This window comes from Bison bison, unplaced genomic scaffold (assembly GCF_000754665.1).
Source record: "Bison bison bison isolate TAMUID 2011002044 unplaced genomic scaffold, Bison_UMD1.0 scf7180017864489, whole genome shotgun sequence".
Lineage (NCBI taxonomy): Eukaryota > Metazoa > Chordata > Mammalia > Artiodactyla > Bovidae > Bison > Bison bison.
In genome coordinates, this window is record NW_011495048.1 from 7,297,008 (window position 1) to 7,320,684 (window position 23,677).

The window sequence follows — 23,677 nt, forward strand, 5'->3', positions numbered from 1 at the left end:
AGTGAACAGGCATCAACGCTATGAGGCTCTACTTCTGGCTCCACTAACAAAGTAAGCAACTTCACTGTTGCCAATGCTGTCAATAACCAAGTGTCAGACATGTGTTCATTTTCTGGCACTTAATGTTGGACTTTTTCTTTCTGAGTATGATTCATCTGAGTCTGCGATGCCCCTCTGTTAAGTTCGTGTCCCTGCTCTTCAAGCCCACAGGCTTTGTTTCCAATGGGAGCTCTCTTGCAATTTAAATGTTTCTTTGTTGACAGGTTAATTTGAATTCTGCCTTCTAAAAATGCTGGTCAGTGTGGTTTTACTCCTGCTCCTTGTTGATTTTAAGGCTACTATAGAAAATGTATGGAGATACAGTTTCAGAAGGCAATAATCTTTACCTCTGCTTCAAGAAGAAAAAATGAAAGAGGACAGACTATGAAGAATACTTAGAATTTTTAAAGGATTTAAAGAGAATGCACCTTTACAGAGGTAAGTTTGTAAGCCAAGTTACAGAAAAGAATAAATTTAAGGAAATATCTCAGAAATAATTTAACAAGCATAAAGAACAATTTCTAAAAGAAAAAAAAATCATTGAACAACAAAACAAGAAAGGTTAGTTGAGTTTAGATTTTAGAGGGCCCAAATACTAGACAGAATAAACTACAATTTATTTTTTATTCAGTGAAGAGTCTAAATGAGGGTAGGAGTCAAGTTTCTTGCCTGTTATATACCATAGTTTATTTTAGTGACATAACTACAATTTATAGATGACCTACTATGTGCCAGAAACAGCTTACTAATTTATTTATTCTTAAAAAAAAAAACTCATACACTAAATAATTAGAAATTAGAGCATTAAGTAACTGAAATAAGGTCAAACAATAGATTCATAACCTAAACCCAGATCTGTGTGATTCTCGGGCCCATGTGCTTTCTAAAAGTATCATTAATGCCTTCTGCAATTCATAAGCATGAGTAATTAACAATTATGGGGGAGGCTGAGGGAAGAAAATTGATCCAAAGGTTGGTTAAAGAACTGGAACAGTGTTTGTGGGCATGTCCACTTGTGAACCGCAGAGTCTTAATCACTGAACTGCCAGGAAAGTTCCTGTTCTAACTTTTAAAATGACGGTTCCTACTTCAAATTAGTTGTTGTGTACCTTGAAATTAATACTTAAAACGTATCCAGCACATAGCAACTATCAATGAATACTGGCTATTTTTATCACCACCACCACCATTATTCATGATTCGAAATACACATATACAAAAAGGGCCCCAAGTTTTAGATGACCTGGAGGATGGCAGTACACTGAAAAGCAAAGTAAATTTTGGAGAAATAACTGATGGGGGGTGGCAGGAGGAAGAAGGTGGACATGATTTCATTTTTGGAGGTGAACAAGCATGCCTTAAAAACCCATAGCTTTTCTGAAAACTGCTACTATCTGATCCGTTATCTACATGAAACTTTTCTATGAAGATGTTTTCTCAATAAATACTGTGTATATTTTTCTTATTTACGGACATGGTGGTTTCCATAACTATCAGTTTCCACTGACTCACAAGTAGAAGCTTTCTGAATTCTACATGATTTCATCTATGCAGGAATCTCCCTTTATAAGAAACTTTAAACACAGCTATACAACTAATCAACTTCTACTAATACTTACACAAAGGCACTTCAATATATCCAGACAATATTTTTAATTATAAAATATTAACCATCTGTACCATAACAATTTCCATTTTCACGTAATAAATACTAGTATATAACTATAATAATGAAGGAAAATGGTTTAAATTAATTCTATGATAAAACATTTTTTCAGAAGTAAACATTTATATTATTAAATATTAAATATTATTCAGTTCAGTTCACTCAGTCGTGTCCGACTCTTTGCAACCCCATGAATCGCAACACACCAGGCCTCCACATTGATCACCAACTCCTGGAGTTTACTCACACTCATTTCCATTGAGTCAGTGATGCCAATCAACCATCTCATCCTCTATCATCCCCTTCTCCTCCTACCTTCAATATTTCCCAGCATCAGGGTCTTTTCCACTGAGTCAGTTCTTTGCATCAGGTGGCCAAAGTATTGGAGTTTCACCTTCAGAATCAGTCCTTCCAATGAACATTCAGGACTGATTTCCTTTAGGATGGACTGATTGGATCTCCTTGCAGTCCAAGGGTCCCTCAAGAGTCTTCTCCAACACCACAGTTCAAAAACATCAGTTCTTTGGGGCTCAGCTGTCCCTGTAGTCCAACTCTCACATCCATAAATGACTACTGGAAAAACCATATCTTTGACTAGATAGACCTTTGTTGGCAAAGTAACGTCTCTGCTTTTTAATATGATCCCTAGGTTAGCCATGACTTTTCTTCCAAGGAGGTAAGCGTCTTTTAATTTCATGGCTGCAGTCACCATCTGCAGTGATTTTGGATCCCAAGAAAATAAAGTCTGCCACTGTTTCCCCATCTATTTGCCATGAAGTGATGGGACCAAATGTCATGATCTTAGTTTTCTCAATGTTAAGCTTTAAGCCAACTTTTTCACACTCTTATTTCGTTTCATCAAGAGGTTGTTTAGTTCTTCATTTTCTGCCATAAGGGTGCTATCATCTGAGGATCTGAGGTTATTGATATTTCTCCCAGCAATCTTGATTTCAGCCTGTGCTTCCCTCTAGCCCAGTGTTTCTCATGATGTACTCTGCATATAATTTAGTTAAATAAGCAAGGTGACAATATACAGCCTTGACGTACTCCTTTCCTGATTTGGAATCAGTCCATTGTTCCATATCCAGTTCTAACTGTTGCTTCTTGACCTGCATACAGATTTCTCAAGAGGCAGGTCAGGTGGTCTGGTATTCCCATCTCTTTAAGAATTTTCCAGGGTCTGTTATGATCCACAAGGTCAAAGGCTTTGGTATATTCAATAAAACAGAAATAAATGTTTTTCTGGAACTGTCTTGCCAGTGGATGTTGGCAATTTGATCTCTGGTTACTCTGCCTTTTCTAAATACAGCTTGAACATCTGGAAATTCACAATTCACATATTGTTGAAGCATGGCTTGGAGAATTTTGAGCATTACTTTGCTAGCGTGTGAGATGAGTGCAATTGTACGGCAGTTTGAGCATTCTTTGGCACTGCCTTTCTCTGGGATTGGAAATGAAAACTGACCTCTTCCTGTCCTGTGGTCATGGTTGTGTTTTCCAAATTTGCTGGCATACTAAGTGCAACACTTTCACAGCATCATCTTTTAGGATTTGAAATAGCTCAACTGGAATTCCATCACCTCCACTAGCTTTGTTCATAGTGATGCTTCCTATGGCCCACTTCACTTTGCATTCCATGATGTTGGCTCTAGGTCAGTGATTATACCATCATAATTATCTGGGTCATGAATCTTTTCTGTGTAGTTCTTCTGTGTATTCTTGCCACCTCTTCTTAGTATCTTCTGGTTCCGTTAGGGCCATATCATTTCTGTCCTTTATTGAGCCCATCCTTGCATGAAACGTTCCCTTAGTATCTCTAATTTTCTTGAAGAGATGTCTAGTCTTTCCCATTCTATTGTTTGCCTCTATTTCTTTGCCCTGATCACTGAGGAAGGCTTTCTTATCACTCCTTGCTAGTCTTTGGAACTCTGCATTCAAATGGGTGCAGAGTGCATTCAAAAGGGTGCATTCAATTCAAGTATCTTTCCTTTTGGCTTCTCTTCTTTTCACAGCTATTTGTAAGGCCTCCTCAGATAGCCATTTTGCTTTTTTTGCATTTCTTTTTCTTGGGGCTGGTCTTGATCACTGCCTCCTGTACAGTGTCACGAATTCCGTCCAAAGTTCTTTAGGCACTGTATCAGATCTAAGCCCTTGAATCTATTTTTCACTTCCACTGTATAATCTTATGGGATTGATTCAGTCATATCTGAATGGTCTAGTGGTTTTCCCTACTTTCTTCAAATTCAGTCTGAATTTGACAATAAAGAGTTCATGACCTGAGCCACAGTCAGCTCCTGGTCTTGTTTTTGCTAACTGTATAGAGCTTCTCCATCTTTGGCTGCAAAGAATATAATCAGTCTGATCTCAGTACTGACCATCTGGTGATGTCTATGTGTAGAGTCTTCTCTTGTGTTGTTGGAAGAGGGTGTCTGCTATGACAAGTGCGTTGTCTTGGCAAAACTCTGTTAGCCTTTGCCCTGCTTCATTCTGTACTCCAAGGCCAAATATGCCTGTTACTCCAGGTATTTCTTGACTTCCTACTTTTGCATTCCAGTCCCCTATAATGAAAAGGACACCTTTTGGGGGTGTTAGTTCTAGAAGGTCTTATACGTCTTCGTAGAACCATTCAACTTCAGCTTCTTCAGCATTAGTGGTTGGAGCATAGACTTGGATTACCATGATATTGAGTGGTTTGCCTTGGAAATGAACAGAGATCATTCTGTCATTTTTGAGATTGCATCCAAGTACTGCATTTCAGACTTTTTTGTTGACTATGATGGCTACTCCATTTCTTCTAAGGGATTCTTACACACAATAGTAGATATAATGGTCATCAGAGTTAAAGTCATCCATTCCAGTCCATTTTAGTTCACTGAGTCCTAAAATGTCAATGTTCACTCTTGCCATCTCCTATTTGACCACTTCCAATTTGCCTTGATTCATGGACTTAATATTCCAGGTTCCTATGCAATATTGCTCTTTACAAAATCAGACTTTGCTTCTATCACCAGTCACATGCACAACTGGATTATTTAAAATAATATTAAATCATATTATATTTACAATGCCCTAATACGCCAAAGCCTTTGACTGTGTGGATCACAATAAACTGAGGAAAATTCTGAAAGAGATGGGAATACCAGACCACCTGACCTGCCTCTGGAGAAATCTGTATGCAGGTCAGGAAGCAACAGTTAGAACTGGACATGGAACAACAGACTGGTTCCAAATAGGAAAAGGAGTACGTCAAGGCTGTGTATTGTCACCCTACTTATTTAACTTCTATGTAGAGTACATCATGAGAAACGCTGGGCTGGAAGAAGCACAAGCTGGAATCAAGATTGCCAGGAGAAATATCAATAACCTCAGATATGCAGATGACAACACCCTTATGGCAGAAAGTGAAGAGGAACTAAAAAGCCTCTTGATGAAGGTGAAAGAGCAGAGTAAAAAAGTTGGCTTAAAACTCAACATTCAGAAAACGAAGATCATGGCATCTGGTCCCATCACTTTATGGGAAATAGATGGGGAAACAGTGGAAACGGTGTCAGACTTTATTTTTTTGGATTAAAAAATCACTGCAGATGGTGATTGCAGCCATGAAATTAAAAGACGCTTACTCCTGTGAAGAAAAGTTATGACCAACCTAGATAGCATATTCAAAAGCAGAGACATTACTTTGCCAACAAAGGTCCGTCTAGTCAAGGCTATGGTTTTTCCAGTGGTCATGTATGGATGTGAGAGTTCGACTGTGAAGCAACCTGAGCGCTGAAGAATTGATGCTTTTGAAGTGTGGTGTTGGAGAAGACTCTTGAGAGTCCCTTGAATTGCAAGGAGATCCAACCAGTCCATTCTGAAAGAGATCAGCCTGGGATTTCTTTGGAAGGAATGATGCTAAAGCTGAAACTCCAGTACTTTGGCCACCTCATGCAAAGAGTTGACTCATTGGAAAAAAGACTCTGATGCTGGGAGGGATTGGGGGCAGGAGAAGAAGGGGACGACAGAGGATGAGATGGCTGGATGGCATCACTGACTTGATGGACGTGAGTCTGAGTGAACTCCGGTAGTTGGTGATGGGCAGGGAGGCCTGGCGTGCTGCAATTCATGGGGTCGCAAAGAGTCGGACACGACTGAGCGACTGAACTGAACTGAATACAAAACTGGTGACTTCTGAAAAAAGTATTTACTTTTGATTCCTAAAAACACTGCCTTATGAAAAGAATCTATAGTGAAGGTAATCAACTCCTAAAGTTATATAGTTTGTATTTCCCTAAGGTTAAGCATTATTAAAATAACCTTACAAAAGTCATATTAAAAAAGAAACTTCCTCTTATAATTTTATAACTATTTTTCATTATATTTATTATACAAAAAAAAAGGAATGGAAAACTGAAAAATTATCTTATCTTTCAAAGCAAAGACAATCAACACTACACATACCTTACCTAGTTAAAGTATACTTACAATGCATGCTTTTGTCTGCCTTCTCTTACAGCTTGAATATAGTATACCAAATTATCAAAGAAAAGCTTCATCATGTTCAGTTCTTTTTCTGCCCACCTGAACCAATTAAAAGAGAAAATAATTTCAGAGGCACAGGGTGAGATAAATCTATTCTAGAACAGAGAAAAACACTATAGTGCACCTTAATTTTTATGAAGTTATAGTATGATTGTGTTTAAATCTCAAAATATTCAATCTCTGTGTAGGGAATAAAATGTCTGGTCAAATGCTAAATAAATGACTAACATGAGTTAATGTTTTAAAAAAAACAGCACAATACAGTCCATGCCAGCCTGTCAGTTTGCTGGTTACCTGAAGATTTACTAAGATGATCAGAGATAATTTCCAATTTTAAAATATGGACCCTAAGAGTTTAAGAGAAAATACATATCAAATCAAACGTTGAGTGCTACTGCATATAACAGACTCACACCAAGTGCAAGTTTTTGCTATTATTGATGCCAATTAACTGCAGGAGCTCAGAGTTCTTTTAAGTGATCCACCTAGTAAGATAAAGGACACCAGTCTCACATGAGAATTAACAGAGCTTATTTATGTTTAAATAAGAAACAAGCTAGGGGTTTCATAGGTGGCTCAGTGGTTAAAAATCCACCAGTCAATGCAGAAGACACAGGAGACTCTGGTTCAATCCCTGGGTTGGGAAGATCCCCTGGAGGAGGAATTAATTGGTGACTGAGCACACAGTACACAAAAAACAAGCTAAAAGGGTTTCAACTCAGTATACTTGATAAATAAGTAAGTATGTTAGTCACTCAGCTGTGTCCAACTCTTTGCAACCCCATGAACTATAGCCCACTAGGCTCCTCTGTCCATGGAATTCTCCAGGCAAGAATACTGGAGTGGGTTGCCATTCCCTTCTCCAGGGGATCTTCCCAACCCAGGCAATTCTTTACCATCTGAGCTACCAGGAAGCCCCAATATACTTGATAAGTAACTGAATATTCAGAGCTTCCCACTTCCATTAGAATGTTAGCCTCTGTAACTCCTTAATATAAACCTCCTCAAATGACTGCAATACCAACTTGCCCAGGTGAGCTACAACTGAATCACTTTAATGCTTTTGAATTTTGTAATTTGGCCATTTAAAAACTAAGAGAAGAGTAAATGAAATAAAACTCATGCTACTCTTGTACTTAAAGGATGCTAAATGCTTTCCCCTACTCCTCTGTCCAAAGACCCTGCTTGCAGTCACAAATAGAACTGTCACTAGGATCACACTGTAAAAATTAATCAAAGAAAGAGCTTTTTTAATATGCTTTTTAAAAAACAGTAATAGAGGTTCAGGTTAAACCAATCCCCTATTAAAAGAAAAATAAACAGTAAGGGCTGTAACTCAGAAGAGCTAACTTCATCTTATTTGTGTGTGTATTAGTTACTCACTTGTGTCCAACTCTTTGTGACCCCACAGACCATAGCCCGCCAGGTTTCTCTGTCCATGGAATTCTCCAGACAAGAATACTGGAGTGGATTGCCATTCCCTTCTCCAGAGGAGCTTCCCATCTTTAGATGTCTACAAATTTTTTAAATCATACTCATTTTGAAAGAAAGTATTCTTACCAACTAATCTTAGTTTTGAGAAGGAATTATATAAAATTCCATCCTACGTGATTTCATAAATAAATCCTTCAACAGGTCTAATTTTTCCTAAATTTTAAGTTTCTGAAATCTCTCCAAAAAGGCTATTTTGAATAAAGCAAGTTACACATTCTCAGAGGTTAATGAAATACTCATGATAGTGAACTTTCACCAGAATTTTCTCAAATATTAGATCAATATCACATCAACAGCACACTATCATTGAAAGAATTCTTTAACATTAATCATAAGTTCTCTATGTATGTAAAAGAGTAACACAGTGGTTTCAAAATTATTCCTAACATGATGCAATGCCTACAACCAATTTCAATCATGGATAAAAATTAAAAGCATCCTAGAATGTTCAACATGTGGATCCTCTTCAGGAGTCTTTTGCCATGATCAAACACACTAAAAAAATCTTTACCTGAAAATTAAAGCATTAATTGCTACACTATTTTTCTCAAGCTACAATGAATACAAATGTCAGATTTCCTACTGGCAGGGGTATATATAATCTCCATGGTGCTAAGTGGCAGAAACAGCACCTCAGAAATCTAAGAAAACATTTGAATTACGCAAAATTCATATTTTCCTTGTACAAATTAGCAGCTGATAAGTTACTCAAAAACTGAGAATTATGATTAGAAAAAGTCTTGAAAATGAATACTTTCTTTTATTTACTTACATTGTAATCCAATGTGTATCATAACTGCTCCCAAACTGCTGAAAGGTACCAAAGAGTTTTGGAAGAAGACGAAGTGAAATTACTACTGATCTGAAATAACAAAAACAGATATTTATAGAAAAAAATAATTTTAACTACTATCAGTAATTCTAGCTCTTAACAGAAATTCAGTTATTTAAAATCAAACACAAAAAGAATTAATGAATTTTACAGATGCTTCTATGCAAACATTAGAGTTTTTTCTCTAAAGTATCAGCTTATTATCCACTGTGGCAAGAAATCTAAGTTTTAAAAAATTCAATCCAAAACTTTTAAAGTAAAATATACTATATAAATATCTGAGTATAAAAGAAAAGTGAAGCGCTTTTAAATATAAAAATTTTTAATGGAAGTTTTCTTTTAACAGTCATAGGTGTTTCTCAGGATTTAATCAAGGAAAACAAGCAGCAGCAGGTTGAGTCAATTATCTAGAGCAGGGCTTCTCAAAGTTTAGTCTTAAAGTGCCAACTCTGATCCAGTAGGTCTGGGGTAGGTTCAGGATTGCATTTCTAATAAGCTCACAAGTGATACTCAAACTGCTGGTTTGTGGACCACAAACAATAAATATAGAGAACACTTTTCAAACTACATAAATTATCACTTTCCTCCTATCTCTCACTTAATATAAACTGTATCTAAACTGACAATCACTGCATTATGAGCAATGTTAATAACAGAAGCACACCATAAACCTCAAGAAGCCTTGAGGTTTGGCTCCTTAAGGAGCCAAAAGGCAACATGAAATCACTCAAAGACCTCAAGAAGATCTGAGTATGTCTATCTTCTGGAAGAAAAGGGGGACAGGGAACACACTGATATACAAATCCCAGAATTCCTAGTAGGCAAGAAGGCTGCTTCCATGAGCCCTGAAAGAAGCACAACAAACTCTAATATTTTATTTTTAAGCTTAGGAGCAGTATTGCTTCATGAAAGAATTATTTTTTTTTTAATTTGGCACCCTACTAACAAATATGGAGTACAAGTAAGTCCTCAAAAATGCCTACTCTTTTCGAGAGGAGTACCAGGAATATTAGTATACAAGGCTACACTTCTGAATAGGAGGAAAATCATGGCAAACGCCAAGCAGGAGAAACTGCAAAATTTCATCTTTCTAAATAAAATCCAAAGTACTTAAATTTGATTACAAAGCCATATGTGATCTGTCCCCATTTCTTCTATCAGTGTAACCTCTTTTCCTTCCCATCCTCCTTGAGCTATTCCATCAGCACACACAAGCACATTCCTGCTTCAGGGGCTTTGCTATTGCCTATGCTTGGAATGCTCTTTACCTAAATATCTACTTGAAGGACTCCTTCCCCCACTGTATTAAGGTTCCCTCAATATCAACAGAAACAATGACCCTGACAACTCAATAATTAAATAACACCTTCCCACTGCTCCACGAACCTCTTTATTGACTCCTTTACAATTTTTATTCATCATCATCACCTAATGAATATTCCTTTATTTAATGCTACCACTAGAATATGCTCTATGTGAGCAGACTGTCTTATTCATTAAAAATTCCCGCATATGTGCATGCTGAGTATATATTTCCTCAAGCAACAAACAACAAACCAGCAAAGAACTTAAAAGCAAGATTTTCAAGTAAGGAAGAAGAACAACAATGTACAATGTTATATTACAGTTCTGAAGTACAAAGAAGAAAATATTACCAGAAGACAGCATGCTAAGAGAACGTCAGAAGATCAAAACGACATTAGTATGTAAGAATATACAGTGGACTTCCCCAGTGGTCCAATAGTTAAGACTGGGCTTCCACTGCAGGGACACAGATTCAATCTCTGGATGGAGAAGGTCCCCATGTCTCAAGGTATGGCCAATAATAATAAGCATACAGTGAAGAAATAAAGACAGTAAATGCCTGGTATCTAGTAAGTGCAAAGTAAAGATTCTTTAAATATTTAAAAACACTTAAACGTTTAGTATATTTTTAAATATTAAAATTTTTAATATTCTTCAGCAAGTTGCACAGTAGTGGTGCTTAGGAAGATAGACCATAGAGGATCAGGAGAAATCAGTTTCAATTTTAGATTATTTATCTAAAATCTTCTGTCACAATTTCAGAAACATTAGAAGAGTTTTTCCCAAAAATTAAGACATAAAAAACTAGAATGTATACATATACATTATTTGACTTTATAAGCACAAAATCAGTAAGATAACACAATGAAAAAAGGACACAGGAAAATTTCACCTAAAATCACAGAAGCAAATTCCAAAATTATTTGCCTAGTGTAATTTCAAATTTTAAAATATACAGACAGACAGACTAGATATACCATAGCTCATTAAAGCAAGTCTTATACTGTGCAACAGTTGTATATTTTCTGAAAATCTTATTTCCTCTTTCGCATTCAATGCTGCTAAGAGTCTAAATTGTTTAAATTTACTTTCCAAGTTTTCTACAATGAACATGATTTCATTTTATAAAATGTAGAAGCAAGCACATGATGCTTGACATTAGAGAACAGGATGCCAGGCTCTGAGTGGGTAACAGTGGAAGATAATTAACTTACTTGGTGATAACAATAATTTATATTTCAATGTTAATGGAAACTTCGCAAGAACAGATGTATCAACTTGTTCCAATTAAAATCATATCATGCTGTACAGCAGAAACTACACAACACTGTGCATCAACCACACTCCAATAAAACTTTTCTAAATTTTTTTAAAATGTTATAGCATTTCTCCTGGAAGAACTATGTTACCTTATCAACTTTTTTGCCCAAATAGTTTTCATTGCTGATATGCTTACAAAAAACAGAAATTATATTCATACTTATATTTCACAAATTCTTCCAAGAGTGAAAATTTTAAATATGAAAACATACAACCCTGGGCAACAACAGATTTAAGATAAAAAGGAACAACAGTCCTGAATAACAAGATACAGTTAGCTCTCCATAGCCACAGGTTCCTTATCTGGGGATACAGAGAGCTGACTGTCCTACACTACTGTCTATGAAGGACCTGAGCCCTTGTAGATTTGGGTATCTGCAGAGGAATCCAGGAACCAGTGCCCCACAGATACCCAGGGACTACTGCGCTAAGTTTAGAATCAGGAAAAATGCTATCATCTTAAAACTGCTCTGGTTTTTTGCTTAATTCCAAGTTTTTGTTGTAACCAGAAGCTTATTACTAAACAACAGTGTGGTATGACTCTAAGAATTACCCACGCTTAGGAGAATGAACCGGAGAAGACAATGGCACCCCATTCCAGTACTCTTGCCCGCAGTCCATGGGGTCGCGAAGAGTCGGACACAACTAAGCAACTTCACTTTCACTTTTCACTTTCCTGCACTGGAGAAGGAAATGGCAACCCACTCCAGTGTTCTTGCCTGGACAATCCCAGGGACGGCGGAGCCTGGTGGGCTGCCATTTATGGGGTCGCACAGTCGGACACAACTGAAGCGACTTAGCAGTAGCAGGAGAATGAACACATTTGCTGGTGGGCTTCACAATTAAAAAAGTCACATTTGGATGGTTTCCCTAGACTCCATATTTGAAGAAGACTGGTGTGTTCTACAAAATGCTATTCAGTCATTCTGAATTACAGTATATACCAACAGTTGACATGAAATGCTATTATGTAATACTATCTTTACAGAGAGGAAACAAAACCAAAAAAAAGTACATAGTACCATCCATTTCTTAATTATATGAACCTCTAAACAAATCGCTAATATGTATAAGAATTTTCACTTATGTATTCTAAGGCAAAAAATTTCACACATGGATTAAACTACCTAGTACAAAATAGGAAAAAAAAAAAAAGCACAAAATGGACAGGTTCCCAGAGTCTCAAATCAATTCTTGCTAAGTAGCACAGATTCTGATTCTGTGCTAGGTAGCACAGAATGTGAACACCTGTCTTCTAATACACATAAAACATCAAAGGGGCTGATTACAACTCAACCCTTACTTCCACCCTACTCACTGGACAGCAGTCTTATCTCACTGACCCAAAGTAACAAATTCTAAGCTGGAAAGTCATGGACTTTTCATTGTGGGAGTTACTGTCCACCTCATGCTCTCATTTTATGACAACATTCTGCAAACCAGTCTACTCTGTGTTTCTGTGTATAACTTTAAACTTCCTGCGCCACGGAAATGTCATTATACAGCTCATAAAACAACCTGCCTAAGACTAAAAGTGCATATGTCACATGCTGCATGTTTTAAAGCGTTTATGGTGGGTTCCATATAAATGGCAGAATTATGGACAATTTATGGAAGACTTTTTCTTTTTCAGATCTCTAAGCCCCCTTAGAAGTAATAAGGAAAAACTGCTGTTCAAAAGAAAGCTAAGTTCATTCTGTAAAATAAACTGTAATATGATCATAGAAAAGCAAAAAAAAAAAAAAATTGCTGAAAGGTCTATAAACCACAGCAAGTGAGGAACTAGAAAGAAAATCAAAATGAGCACAAACAAAATTTTTAAAAAATAAAACCTCTGTAAAGTATGTAAAAAATTGACATTATCAAGAAGTAGACATCTGTGGGGATTTGGGGGTAACATGTCAGAAAATGGTGTATGAGTAGGTTGCCATGGTCCATCTGTTTCAACATAAGGAAGAGCTTTCCTATTAACACCCTTTCTCAACACTCCTTTCCTACAGAGATGACAAACACAGGGGGCTAGGCTTGGAGAAAGTATTCTTGTGTTTAGGACTTCTTAGACTCTGATGTCACTACTGACATTTCACACAATTCTCCTTTGTGAAACGCTGTCCTCTGTATTGAAGGATGTTTAGTAGTACCCCTGGCTCAAAGTAACATCTCCAATTCAACTCATCAATGTATCAACCAAAGATATCTCCAAGTATTGATACTACCAAGGAAGAATCACTCCAGTTAAAAACCACTGATTCATCAGGAAACTGAAACTAATAATGGTTTTCTAAAAAGATGTTCAAAACTAATTTTTAATTTGCATAACTTTAGTAAGTTCAGTTGGTGTACACTGGATATGTTGTATATATCCAGGCTAAAAAATGCTACTATGCTCTAAGCATTGGTATATATGATACATTAATACTAAGACTAGAATAATAAATACAACAACCCTCTAAGGAGTAAATTCTGAGGGCAAATTTAACATCAATATAATAGTTATATTTACTATATTTTCCATACACCATTAAGTAACTATAACTGGGGTATAGGATTGCCTCCAACAAATGAAAATGCGTATCTTTTCAAGTTATTTGGGACTGAACAAATTAAAGCTTACTAAAAATTCAAGTTGGAAATTTTCCATACAGTTTTATACAGTTTTCCTACTGTCTCTGTTAAGATACCCTTGGAGAAATAAGTGCTCATTATGGAAAAACTGGAAAATAGAAAAGCATAAAGAAGAAAAAAAAATAACTGAATCCTCCTAGAAGTAACTACTCTACAGCCTCACATATTGCTTATTATCTTTTTATTAAAAACAAATGGGCCTATGAGTATATGCCCATATTAATATACAACTTTTGAAAATGTATGACTCAAAGGCTACATAATATTTCCTCTTTCACATAGCTTTTTATATTTAAGTGTAACATTCATGTAAAAACACGTATAAAATTAAGTGACAATTCAAAATGAGGAGGTGAACATACGTATGTAATATGTACCCACATTAAGAAAGAAATCCTCACCAGCATCCCAGAAGACTTGGGAAGAGCCCCCTTTCTAGTCACTGACAACCCAAGAGTAACCATTATCCCAACTATTAAATAGGTTTCTTGTTTTTAAACTCTACATAACGAGAGTAATAGAAATAAGCCTTTTTATTACGGCTTCTTTCACTCAACATTATGATTGTGAGATTCAACCACACTATTCCTTGCAGTTGTAGTTCTTTCATTGCTACTGTTATAAACATTTTATTTAACAAACAGTCCACAATTTAATTTTTCCTTCTTATTCTGTTTTTGGCATGTGGACAGCAGTACAAAGAACAGTTATTTTGAATAATGTTTTTATGAACATCCTTGAATATGTCTTTTGGTGACCATCTGGATGTATTATTGTAAGCCACATACTTTGCAGTGGAACTGCTGGGCCATACAATATGCAGATGCACATATGGGGAATAAAAATTGATACAACTTAAAAAAATGTTCAGTAGCTTCAGGAAGACTATTAAAAGACAATTAACATTTTAAAATTAACTTCTGTAATACGTATATAAATTATGAAATATCATCCAGCCATTAAAAGCGTTCCTTTTAAATACATGTTGAATGAGGCAACTGATCCACTGCTGCTGCTGCTGCTGCTGCTAAGCCGTTTCAGTCGTGTCTGACTCTGTGCGACCCCGTGGACTGCAGCCTACCAGGCTTCTCCGTCCATGGGATTCTCCAGGCAACAGTACTGGAGTAGGGTGCCATTTCCTTCTCCAATGCATGAAAGTGGAAAGTCAAAGTGAAGTCTCTCAGTCATCTCCGACTCTTCGCGACCCCATGGACTGCAGCCTACCAGGCTCCTCCATCCATGGGATTTTCCAGGCAACAGTACTGGAGTGGGATGCCATTGCCTTCTCCAACTGATCCACTAACAGGGACCTATTAGTAGTTTCTTACACCTGCATGAATAAGCAATTTTTCTACTGTGATTGTTCAAATTATAGACCTTTAAAGACCAAAAGTAGAAAATAAAATATTGAACATATTTTTTCTAATTCAATTAGGTCAAAAAATATTTTTTTACATAGTTAAATATTCAATAAAATTAGACATTTATATTGAGCCTGAGCGGAGGTAAAATGAAAATGTTAATATGTTCAATTAATAACTGAATTCACTATGAAAGAGAATAAAACAATATTACCAAAGCAGTATAAGACAAGGGAAACTGGAAACTGTATCAATAAGCAGAACTGAAAATCAAGAAATTTGTAATAATTTGAACCCCAATAAAAAGTATACATATATACAGCAGAAGTCAAACCAGATAAAAAATACTAATCTAATTCTCTATGCACTACAGAAGTCAAAAAATCCACTCAGAAGGAAGAAAAATGCCATTATCAAAATGTATGTATTTCAGCTTAGTTGTTTACTTATCGTATTTAGCTTCCTTTATATATAATAGCGCAAGAATATTTAACTTCAATCTGAAAATAATCACCATCATTCCCAGAATCAAGGAGACAGTATTATTATTCCCTTATTTCTGTTAGAGGGGATCTAATCAAGAGTGCCAAAAAGTGTTGAAATAACCAAGACCAAGTGATAACATATGAACACTGTGGGGGGAAAGAGTTTAATACAAAAACCACGATTACTTAAAAAAAAATTTTTAAGGTTAATAATGGTATATTAATTATGAATATGATTACCATGTAAAAAACTGTCAATTCCTATTTACCTGTTGTTTCCTAAATTTTCAAGGCAACCTTCGATGAATCTCATTCGAATCTGTCTATCTGTAAACCAACATACTAAGGAACAGAGAAGTTTCTCTGCTTCATTTATTAATCCTTCAGAAAGATTAACCTACAAAAAGAATGTACATACATTAAGTTACTAACACTGATTGCATTCTGCTGTAATTTTGTAGTCTTTTGGCTTTATTAAATAACTTACTGCATCATCATCCTGGACTATATCCCACAACAAAGTGTTTCCTTTCTTGCAAACGTTATCCAAATTAATGTCTGTCACAGCATTACTGCTGAATTGATGTTTATGAACTGCAGGTCCTGAGGGGCAAAATATACCACACTATAGAGGAATGCAGCTGACTGAAATTGTAAAGTGAATTACAGCATTCATAAAAATAACAAATTCAAAGTGAAGTATAATGATAAATCTTTTATTACATCACAAGACAAAAACAAGATTATTACAATAGTTGCTTTATAAGTGAGAGAATAGTATTGTTTAGTTTGATACTACTAAAGTGAAGAGTTTTCATAATCTCTTCACTATTTCATAGCCTCTGCTCTATTAAGTATTATTATTTAATGTTTTCCTCATGTCAAAAGAACTGTATACAAATACCTGAAACCCAAATTAAACACAAAAATTACTGTTGATGGCTCAGATGGTAAAGAGTCTGCCTGCAATACAGGAGAGGGTTTGATCCCTAGGTCAGAAAGATCCCCTGGAGAAGGGTATGGCTACCCATACCACACCATAGGCTGACTGGCTATAGTCCACAGGTTGCAGAGTTAGACACGACTAAGCAACTAACACTAACTGAATTAACTATATAGCCATGGGACATAACTCTGTTAAGTGTCTTATATCTAAACACTTTTTTGAATTGAGAAAGTGAAAGTGAAAGTTAAGTCGCACAGTCATGTCCGACTCTTTGCGACCCCATGGACTGCAGCATACCCGGTTCCTCCGTCCATGGGATTTTCCAGGAAGAATACTGAGGTGGGCTGCCATTTCTTTCTCCAATAGATCTTCCAACCCAGGTATTGAACCTGGCTCTTCCGCATTGTAGGCAGACAATTTATTCAAAACATTCAATTAAATTCAAAAATTCTAGTAAATAATTCTCCCTAGCTCTGTTATATTAAGCAGAATTGCTTCTTTTTTAGCAGCTTTACATGAAATTTTCCTCTTAAACTGTACACATACATTGATTTCATAAAATGAGAATTATGCAACCACCACTAGAATAGGGTTTTAGAACACTTTTACCACCTTAAAACATTCCCTCATACCTAATTAATTATATTTAATCCCTGAGCCCATTCCCAAGCCCTAGTCTATTTTTCTACTCCCACAAATTAGCATTTTCTAGAAATTTCATATAAGTGAAATTATACAATATGCATGTACAGTCTTATGTCTGACTTTGCTCACTTAGCAGAATGTTTTTAGAGGTTTGTCCACGTTGAAGTACCTATCAGTAGTGTGGTCTTTTTAATTACAGAACAATAGTCCATCATATGAAAATATTATTTTGTTTATATATCTACCAATTAATGAAAATTTGAAGTTTCCAATTTTTGTCTAATATGAACAGTGCTACCATAACACTGATGCAACCGGTCTTTGTACAGACGAAGCCCCAGTACTTTGGCCACCTCATGCGAAGAGTTGACTCATTGGAAAAGACTCTGATGCTGGGAGGGATTGGGGGCAGGAGGAGAAGGGGACGACAGAGGATGAGATGGCTGGATGGCATCACTGACTCGATGGACGTGAGTCTGGGTGAACTCCGGGAGTTGGTGATGGACAGGGAGGCCTGGCGTGCTGCGATTCATGGGGTCACAAAGAGTTGGACACAACTGAGCGACTGAACTGAACTGATGCTTTTTTTCTTTTGGGTAAATATTTAGAATTGTGGGATCATAAGGTAAACACACAAATACGTGAACGTTCAAAATTTGAAGAAACTGTCAAATTGTTTTCCAAAGCAGTTGTAGCACCAGTTACTGTTCCTCCAAATTCTCCCCAATACATAGCTATGGTCCTTCTTTTTAATTTTAGCCATTCTCATAGGTATGCAGTAGGATCTGTTTTTTATTTGAATTTCTCTAATGACTAATGATGCTAAGCATCTTTTCATGTGCTTATTAAGCTATTTGTGTACCTACTATGGTGAAATAAATAAACTCCCAATTTTTAATTAGGTTGTCTTACTACTGAGTTGTAAGGTAAAAGTTCTTATATGGTCTGGATACAAGCCATAGATACATGATTTGCAAGTATTCTCCCAGTCTGCAGTTTGACTTTTTAAGTTTGGGTTGTTTTTTTTTTGGTTTGTCTGTTCTGGTATCTGCTTTTTAAAATTAATTTTATTAAAATACAATGTAAATATAAAATCAGATACAGAACACTTCTATCTCCCCCAAAAGTTCTCTTCTGTCCCTTTACAATCAGTCCCCACCACCAACCACTGAGTAGACATCAACCACCGCAAATCACTTTAAGAAATTTTAGAAGTGCATATAAATAATATATAGTATGTACTCTTCTGTCTAGCTTTATTCACTTAGAATGTTTTTTACATTCATCTATGGTGTTGAATGTATCAGTAGCTGTTTCCTTTTTGTTCCACTGTGTGAATATATGACAATTTGTTTATCTACCAGTTAATTCCAGTTGAGGTTCATAAATGAACCAGTTAACATTCATGTACAACTCTTTTTGTGGACATGTTTTCATTTATCTTGGGTAAAATATGTAGAATAGGAATTCCAGCGTCACATGGTAAGTACAAATTTAGCTTTGTAAGAAACTGATAAAACAGTACTCTAAACTGGCCGTACTATTTTATGCTCCTTGACAGCATTGTATGAGACTGTAGTTGCTCTCCATCTTTAGCGTCATTTGATAGCATTAAGTCCTTAATTTTTTACCCATCCCAAGTGAATAGAAGTATCTCACTGTGGTTTTAATTTGCATTTCCCAGATGACTATCGATATTGAGTATCTTTTCATGTATTTACTGACCATTTCTATATCTTCATTTATGTATTAACAAAATTAACTACTCACATCTTTCACCCATTTTTAAATTGTTTGTCTTTCTGTGTTGGAATAATTCTTTATAATAGAAGAAGAATGGCAAAAAATTTAATAAATATGGTATCTAATTCAATTGAGCTCAATCTTAACCCATTCATTTCTCAACAACCACAATAACAAAACAACAAAAATGTCAGAACAGGGAATTCCCTAGCTGTCCAGTGGTTAGGACTCTGTACTCTCACTGCTGAGAGCCCAGGTTTGGTCCCTGGATGGGTAACGGAGATCCTGCAGGCTATGAGGCATGCCTCCACATCCCCTATCCTCCAAAATCCTGAAGTAACCTTATCTAGATCCTATGCTAGTAACATCTGAAATCAGAAGTTGTTTCCAAGATTCACAAATTGCATCTCTAAGTCTAATCACAGCAGTAACAGCATATACCTAATCTATCAGGTTGTACTTAATCATTTATTGGCATCCCAAAACCTATTTCCTAGGCTAGCAAATGGTGGTGGTGTGTAACCAAGCAAGAGGTTGAATACTGACCTTGACATTGCCAATTCTATAACTGTTTTCCCTCCTAACTTCTCCCTTTCTTCCTTCACTTTCTTCTATTCTTAAACATCCTCTAATCTCCATTCATTCAAGTTTGGTCGTGTCCTATCACTTTTTTTAAGATTAATTTTAAAGTGATTAGAACATCATTTTTTGAACATTTTTATCACCCCAGACGAAAGAAACACCTTATCCTTTATCAGTCACCCCTCCTCTTGTTTCCCCCAATTACCCCTAGCCACAGGGAACCACTATCCATATATCTTAGTTATTTGATATAAATGGAACCATACAATATGAAATTCTGTGTAATCACCTACTTTTAAGTCTTAAGCTTCCAGAATATAAAATCTAATATAGCCATAGTGAAAGTGAAGTTGCTCAGTCATGTCCGACTCTTTGCGACCCCATGGACTGTATCCTACCAGGTTCCTCTATCCATGGGCTTTTCCAGGCAAGAATACTGGAGTGGATTGCTATTTCCTTCTCCAGGAGATATTCCCGACCCAGGGACTGAACCCGGGTCTCCTGCATTATAGGCACACAGTTTTACCATCTGAGCCACCAGGGAAGCTCAATATAGCCATACATTTTCTCAAATACAAAGCTATAATTTTGCATATTATTTTTTAATTTCCTTTCCTTATTAAATATCTCTTGGTGGAACTCTAGCCTTCATATTCATGATGGACCATTCATAATAATTTCATTTCTTTGTTAAAAAAAACTGTAATATGAAAGTTATTTGGTAAAAACAATGAAGTATAAAAACATTAACTGTTGATCTCTTTTAACAATATGTTACATTCATTTTAAATAAAGGAATACATTTTACTTAATACAGAACCTTACCTTGACTAAGATGTTCATGGTAAATAGATGCTAAATTGGGAAGATGTTGTTGGAGATGAGATGTTAGCTCTGCATGTGAATTAATCTGAACTAGCTCCTCTTCACACCCAGATTCTTCACCATCAAAATCAGCCATATTTTTTTCTGATTTTGCACTGACCTGGGAGCTACTACAACTGACATCATCTGCACTGAGCATATCATCAACCATATGACTGTAACACAGAGAAGAGCAGCACAAAGTTAGCAATTACAATTCAAACACACATTGTGATTCACAAAAAATCTCTCTCAAAACATCTGGCACAAGTTACAACATACTCAAGAATGAAGCTACATTTTGTTTGTTAACACTATGGGATACTGACAAGCCTTACAAAATATAAAAGCCCACAAGTCAGCACTATGTATTAACTTTACATTATATCCACATATATGGTCGATCAACACTTCACTAAAACAACTTCAAAGGGAATAATTTTAGAGAAAAATCAGTAAAACTTACTGTTAGAATTATTTTATAAACTCAGATCTTAAAGTGAAACCTCAAATTTTATTTTGTTCAGCCACTGCAGAATCAAATGACTACCAGGAAAAAAAAATTTCAATTTAAAGATGCAATCCAGATTTGGTTGGTATTAACTGGGGGACTTTCACAAGTGGTTACCATACACAGAGAATATGGAAATGAGTAACATAAAAAATTAAATCATTAGGTCTTTTCAGGTGAGGGTTGGTGTGAACACTAAAAGAAATTTATAAAGTGCCAAACTGAATATGCTGCTACCCACATTGGTTTTATGAACTAACTGCTTTGTCTTCAGTATGTCCTGGGAAGAATTATGAACGTGCATTTCTGTAATGTCAGACCATAACCAGTGGTTTTCAATCAGAAGGCCAAAGGGGCATCCAGGAAATGTCTAGAAACAATTTCTGGTAATTACAATATAGGAGATACCTCTAGTATACAGGGACACAGGCTAAGGATGCTGCTAAACATCCATGCTACAATGCACAGGACAGCATTCACACTGCCGTAAATCCAAAACACAGAACTACGTGGCCCAAACCATCAACCCTGTCAAGACTAAGAAACGTTATCAGGGCTCCCCTGGTGGCTAAGTGGTAAGGATTTACCTACCCATGCAGGGGACATGGGTTCAATCTCTGCTTCAGGAAGATCCCACATTCCATGGAGCAACTAAACCCATGTACCACAACAATTGAGCCTGTGCTCCAGGCCAGGAGCTGCAACTCCTGAGCCCACATGCCACAACTACTGAAGCCAGCAGGCCCTAGAGCCTGTCCTCCACAATACAGAGAAACCACTGCAATGAGAAGCCTGCACACCACAACTAAGCCTCACTTCTCCCCAACCCTAACCCTAATTAGGGTTAGGGAGAAAGTCTGTATAAATATATAAATAAAATAAAAAACAAACATTACCATATACTCATATGGAATAAAGATAAGAACCAAAAAGCAAAGGAAATAAAGTAGGAACATGTATGGATATGTAATTCTCCCAAACAACCATCTTAAATTCTGAAAGGCCTGGCAAACAGTCAGGTCTAAGAAAAAGTCTGATCAAGCACTCATCCCTATTTCATCATTAACTCAAATATTACTACTTATAATGACAATAATAACAAATAGTAGCTAATATTTATTAAGCTCTGATTATGTGCCAATCATATCAGCCCATGAAATGCTCACAATAAAGCCCAAGAGATAGGTATTATTGTTTCTATTGTATACACAAGAAAATGATGTTGAAAGAACAATTGAGTACTCTGCCTAATACTGTAACACTACTGACAGAATCACTATTAAACACAATGGGTATATTTCACAGATGATCAAAAAGCTTTATGCTGAGGCTTTAACTTTACTGATATCCTAAAAATGGAATGTGCATAAAATTCCCCTTTCCATGATCAATTTTAATGGAAGTATCCCACAAGCAATTTTCTATCTACTTTTAGGCAAGTTTAACAAGGAGTTGAAGATCTAAATCTGTACTTCCTATACAACAGTCACTAGCCATCTGTGGCCCTTGCACATGGAAAAAGTGGCTGGTCTCAACAGAATATGTGAGCAGTAGTAAATATATGCACAGATTATTGAAAATTTAGCATTACAAAAAAAGAATGTTAATAATTTTACACTGATGACGTGGATATTACTGCTTTAAATAAAATTTATAATTAAAAATCAATCTTCTCTGTTTTATCTTGCTTTTTTATATGTGCCCATTAGAAAGTTAAAAATTGGGACTTTCCTGGCAGTCCAGTGGTTAAGACTCCATGCTTCCACCACAGGGGATCGCAGGTCCGATCCCTGATTGGGAAACTAAGATCCCTCAAGCTGCACAATGCAGCCATAAATCAATAAGGAAAGAAAATTAAAAATTACATATCTGAAACATGCATTTGTAGCTTACATTATATTCCTATTGGACAACACGGATCTAGAATTTATCACAACTGAATAAATGGAGGCTACAATTAACTCCCTGAAGAAAACATAAGCTGTTTTATTTTTAGGTAGACTTACCCATCATGGTGGTGGTGGTGGTGGTGGTGGTGGTGGTGGTGATGCTGTGGACCTATAAACTGCCGACAATTAAATAATTCATTCCCAATAGCCTCCCCAAGAAAGTCCCCAGTGCGTGTAATACAAGATTCCTGAGATGCTTGTGCTATATGAGCAGCATTCATTTCCCCCGAAATATCATGTTCTGGGTCTTCAGAGTGTGAACAGGCATCTAGCATTCGTATTCTATTATCTACCGATGGCATTGACTCAGTATTAAAAACCAGGTCCTTTCCTGTTCCATTGTTTGTCCCACTTCTTTCTGATGGGCCTTGGGAATCCCCTAAGCAAATGCCTGCTTGACTTTCTAACTTCCTGTTCCGAAGATCCGTACCACAACTGCTTTTAGGAGGATTATGACCATGATCATCATCTTCATCTTCTTCTTTCAGGGCTTCAATATCTGCAATGTCTTCTGACTGTAACTCACTGCCAGGGCTCCCTGCTGACTGGCTTGCATGGCTAGAATTCACCTCATTGCTAGATCCATCACTATGTCCACTGCTGCTACCAGGACCACTACTTCCATCTTCACCACTGTTGGCAGTTTCATCAGAACTTCCCTGCATGGATTCCTACATTTAGAAATGAAGACTTAAATAAATATTTAACCCAGTAAGAAATGACATTAACACACTATACTTTCTAAAAAGACTGCCACATATTTCCTTGAACAATATAAAATGGAATTAA

The 23,677-nt window shown here is 36.3% G+C and overlaps 1 protein-coding gene across 1 annotated transcript in view; it reads right to left on the reverse strand.

Moving 5' to 3' along the window:
- The window catches only part of USP34 (ubiquitin specific peptidase 34), a 241,399-nt gene that overhangs the window by 112,556 nt on the left and 105,166 nt on the right, over positions 1–23,677 (reverse strand). Inside the window, 6 exon segments of the mRNA XM_010863267.1 lie at positions 6,170–6,265; positions 8,493–8,582; positions 15,918–16,045; positions 16,136–16,251; positions 20,390–20,604; positions 22,946–23,559. Of these exon segments, the coding sequence (XP_010861569.1) occupies positions 6,170–6,265; positions 8,493–8,582; positions 15,918–16,045; positions 16,136–16,251; positions 20,390–20,604; positions 22,946–23,559 (1,259 nt within the window).